A 21,268-nucleotide genomic window follows, 5' to 3' on the forward strand; every position below is an offset into this window, starting at 1 on the left:
ATGACAATAAGTGATTAGAGGTCAGAAGGAAAAGATCAAAGATGTGGAGGTGGGTTGGACAAAAGTATGAGTAAACATTGGATAGGCAGAAATGGCAATCCTGGGAGTGTTAAACAGCATGAACAAAAACATGGATGTAGGAAGTACTTGCCATTCAAGGAAGCAAGCTGTGAGAAATGGCTGGGGTAAAGTCAAGCTTTTGGTAAAGTCATTGTTAAGACAGTACAATGTCAACACTGTGAAAGCACTTGTTATATACCATCTCAGTTGATGCAACGACCTTACAAGTATGATCTTGTTATAACCATTTTTACCTATGAGATAGCTGAAGCCCAGAGAGACTTAGGGCAACAGCTAGTTAGTAGTGAACCTGGCATTGGAATAGAGGTCCTGCTCTTTACATTATATCATGTTGTCGTTGTTAGGTGCCTTGAGTCAACTCCGACTCATAGTGACCTTACGTATAACAGAATGAAACGTTGTCTAGTCCTGTGCCATCCTGACAATTGTGCTATGTTTGAGTCCATTGTTGTGGCCACTGTGTCAGCCCATCTCATTGAGGATCCTCCTCTTTTCCGCTGAACCTCTACTTTACCAAGCAAATTGTCCTTCTCCAGTGACTGGTCTCTCCCAATGACTTGTTCAAAGCAAGCGAGACAAAACCTTGCTGTCCATTCTTCTAAGGAGTGATCTGGCTGTAATTCCTCTAGGACAGATTTTCTTTTTTTTGTTGTTCTTCTGGCAGTCAATGGTGTATTCAATATTCTTCACCAACACCACAAAACCAATTATACCATAATACTATGCAAAAACATATATAAATGTGAAGAGATGGTATTCTGAAGGGCCTTGAATACCAACCCAAAAAGGTTGTATTTGACACTGAAACCAAATGAGAAACTTCAGAGATTTTCGAGTAATGTCATGAATATGTGGTTTATGAACATAAATTACACCAATTAATGTCATCATTCAGGTCTTTGCTCAAAAGTTTCCTCCTCAGAGAGGTTTTTTCTGACCATCCTAAACACAGTCACAACTTTCTCCCCCCACCCCACCGGCATCACTTTCTATCCAGTTACCCTGCTTTACTTTCTTCATAGCATATATAAATAAAAAAAAAAAAAAGATTTTTTTTTTTATATAAATAGCTCATGTTAAATTAGGTACTTACTGTCTTCTTTAGTGTTGCCTGTCTTTCTCATTAGAGTGTAAGTTCCATGAAGGCAGAGACTTTATTATATCTGCTTTTATATCCCCACTACTGGGAATAATGTGTAGTCCCAGGAAGTACGTAATAAATATTTATTAAGTGAACTAATGAATAGAGTAAGTGAGTGATTGATGATATGAAACATGGCACCAAGTATCTAGGTATTTGTGGAGAAAATATCTAAAAGACTGTTTTTCTTTTGTAAAAATTTAGGGTGTCACTCAAAAACTTAGTCTTTATTCATTTAGTAAAACAATTCTTGCTTTCTATAAAAGAATTACACAAATAAAACTGATATTTCTTACTCTAAAACCTATCTCCATCTGTAAATCCATAACTACAAAAGTATGCACAGAGTTCCAGGAAGAATCCTAGTTTAAGCATGCTTCGAATGAGTAATGCTGAACCAGAATTATTATATTGAAAAATACAAGTTGTATTTATTTGTCAGAGACTGTTCTGGTGGATGCAACTGGTTTCACAGAGGAGGAGCTCTATGACATGAAAGGATGGATGGACCCTGAGTCAGAGCACTGATTCACCAATCTGTGGTGGTTCTTCTTGGGAGGATCTCTCAGGTGACCAATCCAAGTTATGGCTATTGTTGTTTTCTAAACATCCAACTCAGAGAGAATTTTCATCTCTTCCTTTTAACCCAGACTCAGAGCTGTCATCAACACTTGTTAGACAAGTTTCCTTTTAATTATTTTCTGCTATTGCACCCAGCCCTTAAAATCCCAACTAACATTGTGGTTACCACATTTACCGGAGAACCACTCATCAGAGCAAAAGGAACACAGAGGTTTCCTTTATCTTTGTTAACATCGACAGCCTTTGTATCAGCACATTATGTATAGGTAAGTGGAGATTTGCTTGCCTAAAATTCTGACATAAATAGAATTAATACTGTCTCCCAGACGTGACTCCCATTCAAGGGGTTCATTAAGACATTTGAGTTTAGGGAGAATTTGTAATTTTTTCACAGCCTTTCTTATTTCCTCCATGGAGACAGCCCTGTAACAAACATGTACTTGTGTCTGGAATCTATAGTTTTATATAATGATTTTGGGATTATTTCAGAAAGGTGAAGTGCAGTTTAGCATCTTGTGATTGAAAAATAATACAAATATGTGATGGCTGTAAAGTGGAGAGAAGGTAGCAGAGAGATTTCTTTTCTCATGAATTAGATGCTAAACTGTTGATGTTGATGATGGTAATGATGGCTGCTTTGTATTTGTTTACCATCTTGTGTTTTTAAAGTGCTGTCATGAATATTATCTTATTTGAATCTAACAGTACCACTGTTTCCCGGGTGTTCTCTGTATATCCATATGTAAAGCCATACATTTCTATCTGCAAAATATTCATGAAACAGAATAGTATAATTATTTATAGACACTTGTATTTATTTTTAAATAATTATTGCTCTAAGTAAACAGTGTTCATTAACGGCAGAAGTTTAAAAGCATGTTTTTTAGCTCACAAGGAGTTTTCATCAAAATATATGAAATATAGCGAAATTAGCTGAACCTGATGATAAAATATTTAATATTTAAATAAATATGGAATACAAATACATGCCTTACACAAATATTTCTCTAAAAACGTACACCTCAATTCAATAGCTGAACCCTTTAAGATAATATATATGTTCACATACTTACATAGGTATATAGTCACAATATTAGCATTGATGTAAAAATGTAGTTATAAAGGGCATACTCACTAAGGTAGAATCTGCTAGTAACATTTACCTTGAATTAAAGTAAATAATTTATTGTTTTATGATTTCATTTTTTAAAAAATGCTACATTATTCATAACCTTGACATTTTCTTATTAGCGACATCGCTGATCTATCAGTAAAAGAGTGATCACACACATTTAAAAATGGAGATGAGAAAGTACGATTGTTTTGTTTTGTTTTGGTGTGAAACAGCAATCACCTTTATGCTGAGTAGATGAGATATATATATTTTATACATAGGGCACTCCTTCTTTTTCATCATTTTAACACCTGTGTAAAGTCTTAATTTGAAAGATTTCAAAGGATTAAGCCATTGTTTCTGAGGACTCTAGTTTCCTAGGGAAGGTTCAAGCCCTAATTTAGTAATTAGCTTCTCAGACTGAGGCATTAATCAGATTACACAGCAGAGCCTGGAAGGATTTGGAAACACAGTTGAATTCTACAGGTGCATTTGAGGGGATCTTGATGAACCATGGGATTGCATGTGAGTGCCTGAATGATGAATGGCTAAAAGAAGATGGAGGAACATCAAATTCTATCAACTTCATTTTTTTCCCCCTTAGAATTAGTGCCATAGAATGGAACGGGAAAATTTTCAAAAGAAAGATATGTTTTGGGTCCTTGCCAGGACAGTGTTGAGCACTATCTTTTTTTTCCAGGAAATTTTTTGTGGCAAGATATTATTGCTATTCTGTATCCTACTCCAGTAATTCCCTGCAGGTTTTTCAGAAGGATTTTTAATATGAACACCAAAAATATTGGCTGACAGCTGAGTGATTTTTCTGCCAGGGAAACCTCTTTGTCATTCTTAAGTAGCTATATCAACTATCTGTGTCATAGTTTGTAAGAACTTTAGGTTATGACTTAAAGGTAGCTACAACTCAGAGAAGCATCTGAGATTGTGACAAGAAATAATAAAAATGGGGAATATGGAATGGAAATATTAAATTCTACAGTGATATCAGTAAAGGACAATGAAAATTGGAAAGTTATTTCAGTTTACCGAGTTCAAACCATAGTGCTTGGATGAATTCTAAGACATCTTATTTGGCCAAGTTTAAACAGATTTAGATTTCTTGTTCTTCTCATAAGAATACCAGTTCTTAAAATAAATTGTAGAGGTAAAAAATAAAAAATTTGGTCAATTCTATATGAATTCCTGTTCTGAGTTAAAGCTTTAAAAATAAAACTAGCCAAAACAAGAAACCTATAAACGTATCTCCAATTAAGAGACTATTAGAAAAAAATTAGTAATTACTAGAGGTCATGGCAGACAGAAAAGTAAAGAAAGGGTGTGGAGTAAAGATTAGAGAATGAAACTGCAAAGTAGTTTTGGTGAAGCAGAATGCTTATGAGATGAGGTAAGTGCTAACCCATCATTGAAAGATGAATGATATTTTGAATTTGACAGTTAAGAAGCAGAGGCTGACAACGTAAGGTCTTTTGCAAGGTGTCGAACAATGAGGCTGTGACGTTCAGGAAAGATACAGGAAAGCTGAGATTAGTCATAATGAGAATGTAAACAAATGTTTGCCTTAGAAAGAGAAGCATCAATTTTCCACAATATTTTATAGAAGAATTACTACGCTACTGATCCAGTTTCACAGCCTTGGTTGTCCTGGTCTTTTTTGGATGACTCCTGAGTTTGTACCTCCGACTGCAGTTCCTCAGTTAACCACCAGTCTGTTATCTCCATTTGTATACTGGAAATGTAAATGGCCCTCAAGCTCAAGATATACAAAATTTACCAGTTTCCTCCCGAAATTATCTCTTCTAGATTTCATTTTTTCTCTCCTCAACTTCTCAAGATGAAATATTGCATCATCTTTAGCATATTTCTTTTTTCAAAATAGCAAATTATCAAGTTCTGGCAAATATTCTACTCCTGTAAATTTCCTCAAATTTTTCACTTTTTTTTCCATTCTTACTACCACCACCCAGGATCCCATCACTCTATTCCCATGGATTACAATAGCCCCTTTCCTCATTGATCTTCCCCTTTCATTTTCCCCTTCTTTGACTATCATCATGCATGCTGTCTGCACATTCATCTTCTTAAGCACCCCATGTTCTCACGTTAGTCATTTCTACAGGGTAAAGTCAAAACACTTTTTATTAGAACAGAAGGCTTTCCATCATCTGGGCCCCTCTGATCTATCTAGCCCCCATGATGTAGTTAACTTTGATCCTTCTTGTTTTCTTTCATTCTCTCATTCAACAAATATCTATAATGTTCTAGACACCATGCTACATCCTGGGTATAATAAATAATGATGTTGCCTCAGACCATACATGCTTATGACTAGAGGTGAAAAGACTGATATACAAATAAAAAATACTTTCAGTGAAGGATGGGCCATGGAAGACTTCAGTGGTGATGAGATGACAGAGCTGAGTGATGAAGGTTGAGTGAGACTCACTGGATAGACTTGGGTAGACATTTTAGGAAGAAGGAACTGAGTGTGCAAGTACATGGAGGTGTGATACAGTCTGATGTGTTCAAGGAATCATTTGAAATGTCTGGGGAATAGTTTACATGTTGGAGAGGAGAAAATGAGATGATGGCAAGGCTGGCTTTAAAGGTACAGTTTACTTATAGAAACACGAGGAAAAGGGTACAGACAAAGGAAAAGTCATAAATGTGGTGGTGGAGTTGTGAATATCCTCTTCCGATGCCTTCCGTTTTCTCCCTGAAATAAGAAGTACAGCTTTATCGGATAAGAAGGAGGCATGGGATAGACTATAGTACATAGTGAGAATCTGCATCACCAGGAGTGTCAAAGTACAAATTCCTTGACCCTTCCTGATATTTTAATTCAATAGATCTAGGGTAGGAACCCTCAATCTGTATAATAAATGAATGTCCCAGGTGATTCTAATTCAGGTCATTCTCCAGTTTGCATTTGGACGAGGCCCACCATATAAAACAAAATCTCCACATCTTTGTGTGATATCAAATGTCCTTCTTGACTTCTTGCTGCCTTTCTGTCCAACTTCATCTTTAGCCAATCCATGACTCACAGTTTGCTGCAACAAAATTGTATTGCCAGTATTTCTCTGAGAATTGCATTCTTTCCCACTTTCTAGACTGTCCTCCCCTGCTTCTTTGTCTGAGAAGTTAGCTAGTAAGCTAGACAGGTACCGTTTTAACTTAATGTAGCAATTCCTGTTTGTGTGTGTTCTTTGTATGTAATGGGGACATAATATTATAGGATCGTGATCATACTCTTAAAAATTACGACAGGCTTAGGCAGTAAGAGCTTCTAAGCCATTCCCATTTCCTCCCTGCCCCTCGCTGTTCAAAGTCTTCACTTATTGTCTTTCTGTTCCTACCTGTTGATCATGGGAGTGAACTAGATGCGCTGCCCTCCACCAGGCAGAGTGTTGACTTATTGTAGCTCTGTTCATACTCATTGATCATGGGAGGGTACTAGATTCCAAATATAGATAACTTGGCACCAACCATCAAATGTCTTTTGCAGCTACTGTGCTTCAACTGTGGAACTGCGAGCAGTGAGCAAGAAGAAAGAAACATAGATCTTGAATGACTATGCTTTTTCTGACACATTCTTCATATTCATATCCTTTACTTGCAGACCAGTCACATCTTCCCGAACGTCTTTGCCGCTATGGATGATTGCCCTAATTGTGTTTGGAGTGTTGGCAATTTTGGGAATAACTATTGGTCTTCTGGTCCATTTTCTGACAACAGGTTGGTAAAGAATACATTTTTATTTTAGTTTGTTATATAAACTGTTTCCATTTTTATGAAAGATAAAGAAACAATTGCAAAGAATGAGTTCTCTCCCTTTAAAATGGTATCAGTTTATTCTCTTTTGAGAGAGTAATGAATTTATTCTCTTGTAAAACTGATCATGCTTATTACAATTCAAGCCTTATACAAAAGTTCTAAAAGAGGAAGGAAGGAAGAAAGGGAGGGAGGGAGAAAGGATGGAAAGAAGGAAGGAAGGCATGGAGTGTATTAGGAGTCTGTGCCTTTTACCTGTGTATATTGAAAAAGATGTCCGCAAACGCATTTGGCAAATGTTAACAATGCATTTTTCTGGGATCTGGAATCCTTAGTTCCTTCCTTCATTTCTTGGATCCAGATATAGAATCATGAATGATAGATTAATAATTGATAGATAGGCAGAAAAAGTATTTCTACTGAGATGGTACTATACATGTTATTTTAGAATTAAAATACTATATTTTCTGTGAAGAAGAGAAACTGAAGAAAATTGAGCTTCAACTAATTATTTCTCCATAACAAAGGCATTGATACAAAAATATCCCCTTAACATAAAGAAGAAAAAAAAAATTGGAAAAATTGAGGAGTGTTGCATTCATTTTTTTAAAGCTACGTGTTTTGCCTTTAGACATTGTCCAATTACAGCCTGCTATGAAAGATAAGAAAATCAGCGTATTTGTACTTCTCATTTTTCACTAACTTTCCAGTGTTTTGTTAGCACTATTACTCTTTTTTTACATTGTCAATGTTTATAACACTTCTTTCTGGTTTGTAATCATAATTGCTGCAGTTGTTTAGTTTTGAATGTATAGTTAAATAGAGCCTTTTCCATGGCTCTGCCATGCCTGAGGGTGTTTTTCTTTGTTTTGTTTTGTTTCTTTTTTCTTCAAAGTTCTATATACTTACAATTCACGAAATCAAATAGTTAATCAGAGCTTTTTATAAAAAAATGCAGACCGTTCTCCACTACCCTACTTCCCTTTTTTCATAGGCAACCACATTCAATTCTTCAGGTGGAATTTTAACATTGTTATTTCCCAATTTTTCAGTTATTGGCATAATCTATTCATTTTCTCCTAAGGAAGGTGAAGATTCTGCATTTACACCCTTTCTACACAGATGCCATCTTGGGGTTTCTCTTCAGCAATGTCTTAGGGATAACCTTCAATTCTCTCTTGGGATTAATCTCCTAATGCCTGGATTCCATTACTTTTTCTTACTTTATTCACTCAGTTGTGGTGGATTATATATTGTAGGAGATTTCTGGGGAAGTGTCTTGGGAGGTATTTTTGAAAATTCACATGTCTGAAAATGTCTTAATTGTATCTTTAACCTTAATTAATACTATGAAATTCTAGGCTATAAATAATTTTACCTGAGAATTTTCAAGCCAACCCTCTATCGTCTTCTTGCTTTTAAAGTTTCTGTCAAGAAGTCTAAAGACATTCTGATTATATACTTTTCCAGTGAACCTCTTCTCCTGCCTCCTTACCTCCCACCTTCTGAAACCTTGTTTGTTTTTTCTCTTTGTCCCTAGTGTTCTGAAATTTCATCGTAACATGATTTAGTGTAGGACTGGCATTCAGTGTATCGTTTCAATCTGGAAGCTCAGATACTTCGGGTCCTAGGAATTCTCTTATATTATTTCCTGTCCTCTGTTCTCTCTTTCTAGAGCCCCTGTTATTTGGATATTGGGTCTCCTGAATGTATCCTCTAATTTTTTAGTATTTCTTGTTTCTATTTTCCAACCTTTAATTTTTCTTGGTGATTTTCTCAAATTTGTTTTGTAACCTTTCTATTGAAATATTTATGTATGCTATTATATATTTAATTTCTAAGATTGGGGATCAATGAGCTGACTGGAAATTCTCTGTGATGGGAGTCATGCTGCTTTGTTGAGAGAACCCAAATTACGAGTCTACTTAGGTATTTCTCTTGGATTGCTCAGAATTTCCTGAACGGGAAAAAATATTTAATTATTTCATATTGCTATAATCCTGGTTGTTAGCTTTCTGGAGTTAAGTTGGGAAAAAAGATGGGCATATAAATTTTGAGTATGGTACACCTGCCCTCAACTCTGTCTTTGTCTCCTTAACCTACCAACCTTTGTACTTGGGAAAGACATTGGGATATAAGTTTCAACCAATATTCCTGATTTAATTCCCACTTCCACTCCTACTTCCAGAGGTGCCTAGAGCCATTTGACGTTATTTAGTATAAAAGAGCGTACATATTTAGTTTCTCCACTTCTCCCTTAGGGTTCAGGTTTCTTAAGTCTGTTAGATCAGTTAACACTCACCTACTTGCCTCCAGCTTCCGTAATTTTATTATTTCCTCTGTCATTATCATTGTCCTGTGAGTTCACATCTTTAAAACAAAAAACAAAAAGGTTTACTGTAATTTTAAGAGGACTTGGCAGAAAGAAACATATTTATATTTGTTAAACCTGTCGAGATGAGTTGGAATCGACTCGACGGCACTGGGTTTTTTTGGTTTATCATCTTTAACTGAATTTTCTAGATTCTTGACTTATTTATTTTGATTAATATCCAGGTTGACTACGTGTCTTCTTGAAGTCATTCTTTTAAGGTTTTAAGCTGTTGTAATTCTTGAGATTGGGCATGCATTAGAATGTCCTTGTGTGGCTTTTGTCAGACCACTCAGTTCAGCAGAAAAAAAAGTTACTGGCTTACATTATCTTTTCCTTAAAGCTTTGTAAACTTTCTCCACTGTCTTTTGGCATTTAGTATTGCTAAAAAGAAGAGTCTGATCTTTCCTTATTTGTAAATATAAATTATTCTGTCATTATCTTTTCCCTGCTAGAATACTCAGAGGATATTTTATTTATTGGACTTACCAAATCTAGTCCGTCTTAGTTTTGTGTTCATCCTGCATCAATTATTCTTAGAATACAATGGGCCCTTTTAAGGTACAGATTCAAATTCTTTTGTTCAGTTCTCTTTTCAGGAATATTAATTATGCATTTGTTGTGTTTGCCTTGCCTCCCATGTTGTGATTCCCTCAATAATAATTTTATATTATTTTCATTTTCTTTTTTTTCTCCAAGTCATAAGATTTTCAATCTATATCTGTTGTTTCCAATGTGACTTTTATCTGTGATAGTCTTATTTATCTCTTCCATTTCTTTACTGAATTCTGTAACTTACTTTTCTTCTTCACTGAACTATCACTGGGCTCTTTTGTCTACAAAAGTTTTAAGACTATGGGGAACTATTTGTTTAAATGCTTTCTCTTTTCCCTTGATAATTTCTCTCTGATTTTTGTTTATATTCTTTCCTCATTTTGGATTTTTTTCCTCCAGTATCTATATATAAATTTCTCACTGGGTCCTTTGTAATTATTATTTATTCTTCTTGGCTAGGGTCAGAGATTTTCTAAAGAATACTGTGGGAAGTGAGTCATAGACCTAAGGGGGCTCTCAGTTCACATTCTGGTTTATTTTTTCAAACAATCTCTTATCAAGTCTCTTGTTTGCTTTAACTCTAGGGTACATTTACCTGCAGTTTTTAACGCTTAGAAAGTTGAGTTGGCCTCAAGGAAAGTTCCTTAATTCACAGACTGTCTGAATTATGATGCAGTGCTTATTGGTTTTCTGCCTTCTTCACTCCAGTTTACCACCATCAGATTCCCTCAGCTGGGAGAGATTAAGTAATTAATTTAACTTAATTAATTAATTACTTAATTACTCTGCAACTCAATTTCTCTGAAAAATGGGATGCTTCATGGAGCCTTTATGAGGAATTCACGTAGTAGATACTTAATAAATGCTATTTTTATACATAGCCTGGCAATTGATTACTGTAAACAAAGTTTCATTCATAGCATGTAGCCCTATCTGCATCAATCAAGTTGTTACTCTTCTTTCTAACCTTTGTCTGATATATACCTGTTCATTATTTGTCCTAGCAACACTCTCCACAAGTTAATGTTGTCTAATCAACTGTTCCAGCAGGATATATAAGGGTTTATCAATATATGAGCACAATACTTACTAGTTGATATTACTACGTAGATATTTCTGGATTTGAAGCCCATTTTACTTAAATAATTTTTGGATTATTTCTTTATCTTATAGAAAACAGGACCTACTATTACCAAGGTAGCTTTAAAATAGTGGATATCCCATATAATAGCAATTATGAAAGGGAGACATCAGAAGAAACTAACCGTCTTAGCAAAATCCTTGAGACCAAGGTAAGTTAGCATTTTCCTATATTTGTTTCATTGTTAATTCTCTGAAATATAAATACGCTTCTTGAATTCTATGTTTGACTTTGTTCTCTTGTAACAGATGATGGACGCGTTTCAAAGTTCTAACATTTACAGACAATATATTAATTCTCAAGTCATCACATTGGTGTAAGTAACTAATATTAACATCAGAAAAGTGATTAACCCACCATACATACTGTAAAAGAAGTCTATTGATATGTTACAGCCATTATCCAATAAGTCACTAGTATTATTCGATTAGCAGCTAAGCACTTAACCACTGCACTCGAAGGGCTCAGGGCTAGTATTCAACATTATCTCAAAAGAAGCCTAATTATTCAATATAAAACTAAAGACCCAACTGGGGCTATACACACACACCTAAACAGTTGAGTTTATTAGATCTATTGAGAATGCATTAATTTTTCAGTTGCAGGTGATTTGTCCCTGTCGTTTCTTGAGATTTTATGTCTGCAAACATTCGACCAATGTTTAATATTTATATAATATTTTCATTTAGAAGTAATGTAAATATAGACCCTATTTTTTTCTGTCTTTCTACTTGCAAGCAAGCTAAATACTTTGTGAAACTGTCACTAGAGTTCTTATAGAGTAGAAGAGAGCATATCCACATAAGGAATGCCTTCTATACCTGCTCCTCACTTATCAGCTATCTCATTATCCAACATTTCCCATTTACAACAGTAGCAAAAAATCTACTATTTGACTATTTTGCACATTAATGACATATGTCTTGCAGTAACGAATGCTGAGGAGAGAGTTACACTGGCTCTGATGGTTGAGGTTATGTGTCAACTTTGCCAGGCCATGATTCTCAGTGGTTTGGCAGTTATGTAATGATCTAATTTAGCAGTTAGGCAATGATGTAAGTTGGCAGTTACATAATGATGTAATTTGGCAGTTATGTAATGATATAGTCATCCTGTATTTTGTGAACTGATGTGGTCATCGTCCATTTTCACATATTTTTTGATTTTCACATAACAACCTGGTCTTTGGAATCTAACATGTTGATAAGTGAGGAATGGGTGTATTCTGCATAAGGAGAAGTAAAATAACTATGCCGTGTCCCCCAAAATATGGGTGTGGAGCAGCATGGAATAAGAGGGGGGGTCCTAGAAATGTAGTTAGATGCAAGTCCAGCCTCTGATACTTACTAGTCCTAAGAGTCATTGTATCTTTTTGAGTCCGCTCTCTCTTCTATGAAATATTGATAATAACACCTCCCGTGCCTCCCTCATGAAGTCCCCGATGGGTGCAAATGGTTAATGTCCTCCACAGCTAGCAGAAAGTTTGAAGGTTCAAGTCCACCCAGAGCCACCTCAGAAGAAAGGTCTATCTACTTTTTAAAAAATCAGCCGTTGAAAATTCTAGGCAGCAGAGTTCTACTCTGACAACATTGGTCACTCTGAATCAGAATTGACTCACTGACAACTGGTTTTGCCTCCCTCATAGGAATGTACTCAGGTTTAAAGACAATAATGGGTGTGAGATCATTTACAAATAATAAACACATTTCAAATGAAGACGATTATTGATTATTTTTGCCTCCATCCATGCCACCAGACTATGTGTACACCTTTCTTCCCCTGCTCCTGGGACTCATGGGTCTCCTGGAATTGCAGCATGAATTAAGGTCCCGGCCAGCATTAACCTTGAGGGTCTGTTATAGTGTTGGACAGAAATAGAAGACTAAAATTGAAGGTCCCAAGTGCATCTCAGAGGTAACGGCAACAACCAGAAAGCTTCTGTTTTGTTTTCCTATTCATGTAATTCCAGTATCTATAGGTAGGTCTGGTCTAGAGTTGGTTAAGGAGAGAGTCCACTGGACAGAGTTTTTCACTTTGGTACATCCTGCTACAGCAATCAAACTTGAGTGAGCTGAGGGCCTCCTAGGTATGATTATTGATTTGTATGCAGAAAGGTTGGACACCCCTTGTGTGCCACCAAGTTGACTCTCATTCATAGCAATCCTATAGGACAGAGTAGAACTGCCCCATAGGGCTTCCAAGGCTGTAAATCTTTATGGAAGCAGACTGCCACAGAGTGGCTGGTGGGTTTAAATTGCAGAAATTTTGATTAGCAGCTGAATGTTTTAACCACTACACCACCAGAGCTCCTTTGGGCATCCCTTAGGGACACCCAAAGCATAATAATGCCACTTTAGACACTCAACTGAGATCAGCTTGACTATTCCTATATGTCCACTGGTCAGTCTTTGGTGCTGCCCACATCTTTTCCAATTGCAAACAATTCTACCCTGAACACCACAGTCAGAACAATTTTTCTCAAGCACACTTTTACTCAATAACTTCTTGCCATTGCTACCCTTTAGCTAGTATTAAGGCTCTCTTCCACATGAGCCCAGTTTTCTGGGTGATGTAGTCACTGGACGACTAGGCACAGGGAGGCAGAGTGCATTATTCAAAGTGCCCAAGTTATGAAGTCAGTTGTAGCTAATCTGAATCCTATCTTGTGATTGCCATGGAATTGATTATGATTCACGGTGCCCCCCATGTGTGTAGAGTAGAAGTGTTCCCTAAGGTTTTCAAGGCTATGACATTTTGGAAGTAGATCACTAGGCCTGTCTTCCAAGGTGCTTCTGGATGAGTTTGAACCCCCAACCTTTCTGCTAGTTGTCAAGCGCTTAACTGTTTGTGCCTTCCGGACAATAAACAAAAAACAAACCTGCTGCCATCGAGTTGATTCTGACTCATAGCTCCTCTATAGGACAGAGTAGAACTGTCCATAGGGTTTCCAAGGAGCAGCTGGTGGACGGAACTGCCAACCTTCTATTTAGCACGCAAGCTCTTTAACCACTACCAGCAGCTGCATAATCTTGAGTACATAATGTAACCTCACAAAGCCTCACCTTCTCCTTGTCTATGAAGCGAAGATAATGACACCTATTGCTGTAGAGGTATTGTGGAGACTAAATGTGATAATAAGATTAAAAAAAAAGTAACACGAACACAGCAGGTGCTGAATAAATGCAAATCGGTATCATTGGCATCCAGTTATTCTGGAGCACTGTTCTTACGGCTGCTTAATGAAACTTTCCTCATACTTTAAAGTCCGGTGTAAATGATTTATCCCTCCTCTGCATACCTGCAGATAAGATTAATGTCTTATCACTTCTGCCTTTATTATAGTTATTTGTAAACATGTCTTATGTTCCCTACTAGTCTGAAAATTCCTTGAGGGTAGGAACTGTATCTTAGTCTTTGCATCACCAAATAGCTCCTAGCCCAGTTGCTTTCCTATAGCCATTGCTCAATAAATGATTCATGGATGCATGAACAAATGATCCCAGTTCTGAGGTAATATCTCCACCCTGTGCCTCAGGCCTTTCTTGTTTTTCAGATTTGTGGAGATCCTTGTCCTCTAAACTGAATTATATAGATGCATGCATACTGTCACCAATTAATGTAGGCAGGTGATGCTGTGCTTAATCTAAAGGGAATGTATACACAAGCCCACAAAAGAGCAGAAGAAGCCAAGATATAAAAGATTAGGGGATGAGGGAGAACATGCTATTTTTTAGCAACATATGAAAACTTTGCTTTTTTTTTTTCTTTCTAGTCCTGATAATAATAGTGTGACAGCTCACATATGGCTGGTATTCAAGGGTTCCAGCTCAATGAAGGAAAATACAAGAAGAAGAATTGAAAGCATCTTAGGTCAGATGCTGAGGAACCGTTCAGAATCTGTGACTACAGATCCTAATTCTCTTAGGCTTATAGGTAAGCCTATGTACTAGATGACAGCAATATTACTTTCATCTTTTTTTCCCTAACATGTACCACAAACAGCAAGCACAAAACTGATCCTTAAAATACATACTTTACTTATGGAATGAGTCATTATTTTACTTTAGAGTAACTATTTGTATGCTTCATTTTTAAAAAAACACATTCAAATCGCAATAGTGCCATACCTTAAAATTTTTTCTAGTGAAAACAAAAAATCCGCTTCTCATTCTAACCAGATGTTAAGACTTTAAACAATTCTTTTTTTTTTTTTTTTGCAATATTGAAGGATTCTTTTTTAAACTGTACTTTGGATGAAAGTTTACAGAACAAACTAGTTTCTCATCAAACAATTAGTACACACATTGTTGTATGACATTGGTTAACAACCCCACGACATGTCAACACTCTCCCTTCTCAACCCTGGCTTCCCTATTACCAGATTTCATGTTCCCTCCTGGCTTCCGGTCCCTGCCCCAGGGCTGATGGACTCCTTTAGTCTTATTCCATGGACCTGTTCAATCTTTGGCTGAAGGGTGAACCTCAAGAGTGACCTCATTACTGAGCTGAAAGAGTGTCTGGGGCCATACTCTCAGGGTTTCTCCAGTCTCTGTCAGGTCAGCAAGTTTGGTCTTTCTTTTTGAGTTAGAGTCTTGTTCTACATTTTCTTTCAGCTCTGTCTGGGTCCGTATATTGTGACCCCCGTCAGAGCAGTCAATGGTGGTAGCCGGGCACCATCTCGTTGTACTGGACTCATTCTGGTGCAGGTCATGGTAGATGTGGTCCATTAGTCCTTTGGAATAATCTTTCCCTTGTGTCTTTAGTTTTCTTCATTCTTCCTTGCTTCCGAACGGGTGAGACTAGTGGAGTATCCTCGATGGCCGCTTACAGGCTTTTAAGACCCCACAGGCTACTCACCAAAGTACAATGTAGAACATATTCTTTATAAACTATAAACAGTTCTTCAATTAATGATGTGTGTTTTGATTCATTTCATAACCTCTTATAACTTTCAAAAACAGCATTGGGTCCACTATTATAAGTCAGGTCACACTTTTAAAATTATTTTTGTGTATTGACAGGAATCAGGTTCAGTTGTGGGTTCCTGATCTTTTACAGAAAGATACTGACAGTTTTTCACTTGAAAATGACATAGAATGCAATTCTAATTAAATAAAATAGAAGTCTGTTACATGCAACTATCAAAACGGTATTTCCATATCCCATATTCACAGGTAGTAAAAGAACAATCCCAGTAAACCAATGTTCTTTCCCTTCTGTTAGCACTTTCTCCTGAGATTCTAAATTATTTCTGGAACTCTCTTGCTCTGCTGGATTTACTCTTACTCCATTGGCCCTGGGGTCAGTAGACTCATGCTAGGTATTAAATCTACCATGGTCTTTTTGTTCTATTTCAGAAATCAGTAAGGTCAATGCTGAAAAGATTATCAACAACCGTAAGTTCAGATACTTTCTAATTAAAATGCATGAGATGATCTAAAACACATGATAATTGCCAAGATTTGTTATTCTTGGCCAGACAAGTCCAAAGGGCTTTACAAATAATAACTCATTTGGTCCTCACAACAATCCTAGAAATAGGTACTATTATTATCCCATTTTAGAGATGGACAAACTGAAGCAGAAAGAGGTAAAATAATTTGCCCAAATTTATCCAGATTGTAAATGGCAGGGCCAGAAATCAAACCTAGGGAGTCTGGCATTACTTTATCTGTATCCTACAGCTTAAGAATTCTCAAAGTGCCAAGCTGTCTTGGGGAGATTATATTGGGTAGAGGCGGCCCAGGGGCTGCTAGTGATTCCTGTACAACCTATATTCTGTTCCTATCAGTATAAGACATTGCCAGATAGGACTGTACAAGGACATCTTAGCTTACTCTCTGCTTCTTTAATCAAATAGATACAACCTTCCTAGTCTCATTGGAGAGCACTAATGGCACAGTGGTTAAGAGCTGCAGCTGTTAACCAAAAGGTCGGCAGTTTGAACTCATCAGCCGCTCCTTGGAAACCCTATGGGGCAGTTCTACTCTGTCCTGTAGGGCCACTATGAGTTGCAATTGATGTGAGAGCAATGGATTTGGTTTGTTTATTCTCACTGAAACAACCCTGACCTTTTCCACAGGCTGTGGGAGACGAGCAAGGATGTCGGCTACATATGACAGAGTCAAGGGAGGCTCCACTGCTCAGGAAGGAGAATGGCCATGGCAAGCAAGCATCCAAATGAATGGCAAACACTACTGTGGGGCATCTTTGATCAGTGACAGGTACCTGGTTACTGCAGCTCACTGCTTTCAAAGGTAAGTTCACCATCTTGCCTAAGGCTAGAGTGACCGTAGGCCCTGAGGCAGGCCCTGATTCTTATCTCTCATCACTATACTCTTCAACTTTATATTCTAGACATCCCAAAGTACTCGTAGTTGCAAGAACACATTATCTTGTTCCCACTCCCCACACAGTTGTCTTATAGGCCTGGGGCACCCCTTTCCTCTGCTCATCTCTGAGACAGAATTCATCAAACGTTTTCCCTGTGAAATCTTCTATTCCCTCACACATACAGATTTAAATCCTCCTGTTTTGTAGTCCAACTAGTCTTTACATATACAATCATTTAAGCAATTATTGTAACTGCTTTTATGTCCATTTTTGCATTTAGACATTAAACGTCTTGAAGACATGGACTATTTTCATTTCTGTATCCCTATTGTCTCACATAGTTTGCGGTGTAGAGGCCCAAACAAGATATTTAAAAAATTAATTAAAAAAACTGGATTGTATCATTTCTAATGGTTTATAGAGCAAATAATTACTAATGTCACAAAAAGAGTACAGTAGATGCAGGAGACGTTTCTATTATTTTGAAATAAAGACAAAGGACATGATTTTTTTGTTTCTTTAAGGACCAAAAATCCAAAAAACTATACGGTCAGCTTTGGCACTAGAGTAAGCCCTCCCTACATGGAACATTATGTTCAAGATATAATTATTCATGAAAGCTACGTCCTGCATGAACATCATGATGATGTTGCCATTGTATCACTCACTGAAAGAGTTTTATTTAATAATGATGTGCACCGAGTTTGTCTGCCTGAAGCCTCGCAGATTTTTCCACCAGGTGAAGGTGTTGTTGTTACAGGATGGGGAGCACTTTTTTATAATGGTAAGTCCAGTGAAAATCTAACATTCCCATATAAGGTACAAAAGCAACATGAAAAGTTAATGATGCAGGTACAGAGTTAAAAGCATCATTCACCTCCAGATGGCTGGGGTGGGGTACTACCAGGCCATCTCCCAAGGAAGATGTGCATATGGAGATATGAAATTGCAAAATGCTTTGATCTAGAACATTCTGAAGGAGCCCTGATGGCTGAGTGGTTAAGCGCTCGGCTGCTAACTGAAAGATTGGCCATTTGAAACCACCAGCCAGCTCTGCAGGAGAAAGATGTGACAGGCTGCTTCTGTAAAGATTTACAGCCTTGGGAACCTATGGGGCAGTTCTACTCTGTCTTACAGGGTCTCTCTGAGTTGGAGTCTACTTGATGGCAATAGGTTTTTTTTGTTGTTTGTTTGTTTGTTTTTAGGACATTCCAAGGGGATTAGTTTGGCCCTCGAAACTCCTTAACCTGGGGAACCTAACTGAGAAAGTTCTGTCCAAAGATATAAGAAGGGAAATATGAACATAGGAAAGAAGCATAAGAAAGATACACCAAATTTTACTTTTAACACTTCTTTTTCATTGGTTTAAAGGAGAGAACTGACAGGCTTTTTTATCCTAAGAATAGGCAAGAGTCAAACATAGGTCATAGGCACAGAGAACAAAACACAGTTCCCATCCTGCTCTATTTCAGAGCAACTCTTTTGCTGATAATGTTTACTTCTTTAGGTGAATACCCAGCGTTACTTCAAAAAGCACCTGTGAAGATTATTGATACAAACACTTGCAATGCTAAAGAAGCATATAATGGTTTGGTTTCAGACACAATGATATGTGCTGGATACATGGAAGGAAATATTGATGCCTGCCAGGTAAGTTTGGATGTTATTCACAGTCACTACACGGTACATAAATCATTGCTATTATTTCACGAAAGTCACCAACGTGGAGACAATTCTAAGGGTCAATTAATTTGTACTTCAACAAATCTGTCAAAATCCCTGTCAGCTTTGTCACTAAAATAATTCTTCCCTGCATACAGCGTGTGTTTATAAGTTTTCATGCCTTCAAGGAGCTTAATGTCTAAAAGCAAAAATGGACATACAAGCAGTTATAATAATTGCTTAAATGGTTGTATATATAAAGACTAGTTGGACTACAAAACAGGAGGATTTAAATTTGTATGTGTGAGGGAATGGAAGATTTCACAGGGAAATCGTTTGATGAATCCTATCAGTCTTAGAGATGAGCAGAGGAGAGGGGCGTTCCAGGCCCATAAGACAACTGCATGGGAAGTGGGAGGTATGACACAAGATAATGTGCTCTAGCAAGTACTAGTCTTTACACTGTGTGTGCTTAGTATGAGCCAAGCATTGTCCTAAGCCCTTTAAAAATACTGATTAATTTAATCCTCATCACAACCCTATGATGTAGGTACTATTATTATCATTTTATAGATGAGGGAACTGAGGCACAGGAAGATTAAGTAATTTGCAAAAGATCACACAGCTAGTAAGTGGCAGAGTCCCCATATAAACCCCAGCAATCTAGCATCACAGTTCCTACTCTTAACCATATTTCAATAAACGATTAGTCTCAGAAAAGTCTTTTAATAACTTCATTCCTAGATTCCTCTTACTTTCTCACCCCACTCATATCTAGGGTTCTAGCTACTTTTCACAGATGTGAAACCCTGTACTCCATGTGTATTCATATCATACTTCTCCCAAAAGTTTTTTAATAGAACTTGACCTGGTAATTTATCAGTTCATGACTTCAGGATTAAGATAAACCCCAAAAGACTCCAGTGAGTATCTTCTGGCCAGTTACAGTTGATGTTAAGGGTGAGGCAGGGATTCACACCTTCCCATGGTTTCTAGGAAGCATGAATCACACACTTCATCTGGGCTTATCATTTAGAACAAGTAAAGTATCTAAAAGTAAACTCTCATAATGATAATATTCTTTGTTTTATTCAGGGTGACTCTGGAGGACCACTAGTTTATCCCAATTCCCGAAATATTTGGTATCTTGTTGGAATAGTGAGCTGGGGAAGTGAATGTGGTAAAATCAATAAGCCCGGAGTTTATATGCGAGTGACCTCCTACAGCAACTGGATTGCCTCCAAGACGCGTGTTATCTAAGAGAAAAGCATCTTTTTAGCACAGGTTATTTTTACCTGTTATCCCTAAGCCTTATTAACATCCATTTTAAATTAGTGTGAACAATGGCTTTTTCAGAAAAAAAAAAAAATTGTGGTTCTGAGGAGTATTTATGAACTTTAATTTTAACCAGACCCTGCAAGACATCTCGTCTTTAGTCCAGAAAAGCAAAGTGTTCCTATCAAAAGTAGATTATTGCAATACTATTTGTTTTCTATTTTATTAACTCAGACCATGGCTATCCTGCCACAGTATAAAGTTCTTGGTTTTAGTCATTCAGACTTTCTGGAGTTATGAAAGTATGTCTTTGTCCATGGCAAGTTAGCAGGTATCACTCTGAGAGATTGGAAACAAATGCTTTATGAAGGTTGGGTTGGAACATACTGTATCTGCCTTCATGTCATTGCCTTTGTGGAAAGGGTGTGGTTGTCCCTGGTCAGAATTTAGGCACTGAGTTATAGTCCCTTATTTGTACTGAGATCTTGATCAACTCTTGTAATCATCATGAAAGAATTTCACCATCAGCAAACCTAAGCAAAGCAACCTGTTTTAGACTTACAGAGGCAAACTACGGTGATTCTTCAGTGTTGACACAGGTTTTTGTGTAAATTCTTTATTTGTAACATGTGTAAAAAGAAGTAGCTATGAAGCGTAAAACTATGTAATGTATTTTAATTAAAATGAATTTAAAAGCAAACTACCTTTTTCGATATTACTTTTTTTTTTTAATTTCTTAAGGGTCTTTTGCAATAAGCTTCGTTGTTTTCACCTGGTCCAGGGGTTGGGAAAGGGCTACACAATGGCCCAAGCTGGGGTTGGGGGTAGACGAGTAACTAGCACCCTCCAAGGCCGTAGGCCAATGGTGGAGGTTTCTTTTCCTGCTGGAGGATGAAGCCTACCCAGCTGGCCTTGGGGCTGGTCAGCCTAAAAAGCTTGATCAAACTTTTTTTTTTTTTGAGTAGATGAATTTCATTGAGTCTCAAAAATATCTTCCATAAGTCTTAGGAATAATCCAGCCTCGTTTCTGTAGCTGGATGACTCTTAGATCTTACTCATCAGCCTGTCAAACTTCTTTTTTTCTTAAGACATAAATACCATCCACAAATTTTCACATATCCTTTTTTTTTTTTTTTTGGAGATTTTCGTATCTTTTTTTATTGTACTTTGGATGAAGGTTTACAGAGTACACTAGTTTCTCACTAAACAATTAATACACATATT

The 21,268-nt window shown here is 37.0% G+C and overlaps 1 protein-coding gene across 1 annotated transcript; it reads left to right on the forward strand.

Annotated features, from left to right (window-relative positions):
• LOC100676441 (transmembrane protease serine 11B-like protein) lies at positions 1–20,053 on the forward strand. Its single transcript, XM_023555096.2, is given in 10 exon segments — positions 1–20; positions 6,556–6,671; positions 10,807–10,925; positions 11,023–11,090; positions 14,547–14,707; positions 16,132–16,170; positions 16,857–17,031; positions 17,632–17,891; positions 18,615–18,757; positions 19,865–20,053. Coding segments are annotated over 10 exon segments (1,266 nt in total). The 3' UTR covers positions 20,030–20,053.
• The last annotated feature ends 1,215 nt before the right edge of the window (positions 20,054–21,268 follow it).

The sequence above is a fragment of the Loxodonta africana genome, chromosome 5 (assembly GCF_030014295.1).
Source record: "Loxodonta africana isolate mLoxAfr1 chromosome 5, mLoxAfr1.hap2, whole genome shotgun sequence".
Lineage (NCBI taxonomy): Eukaryota > Metazoa > Chordata > Mammalia > Proboscidea > Elephantidae > Loxodonta > Loxodonta africana.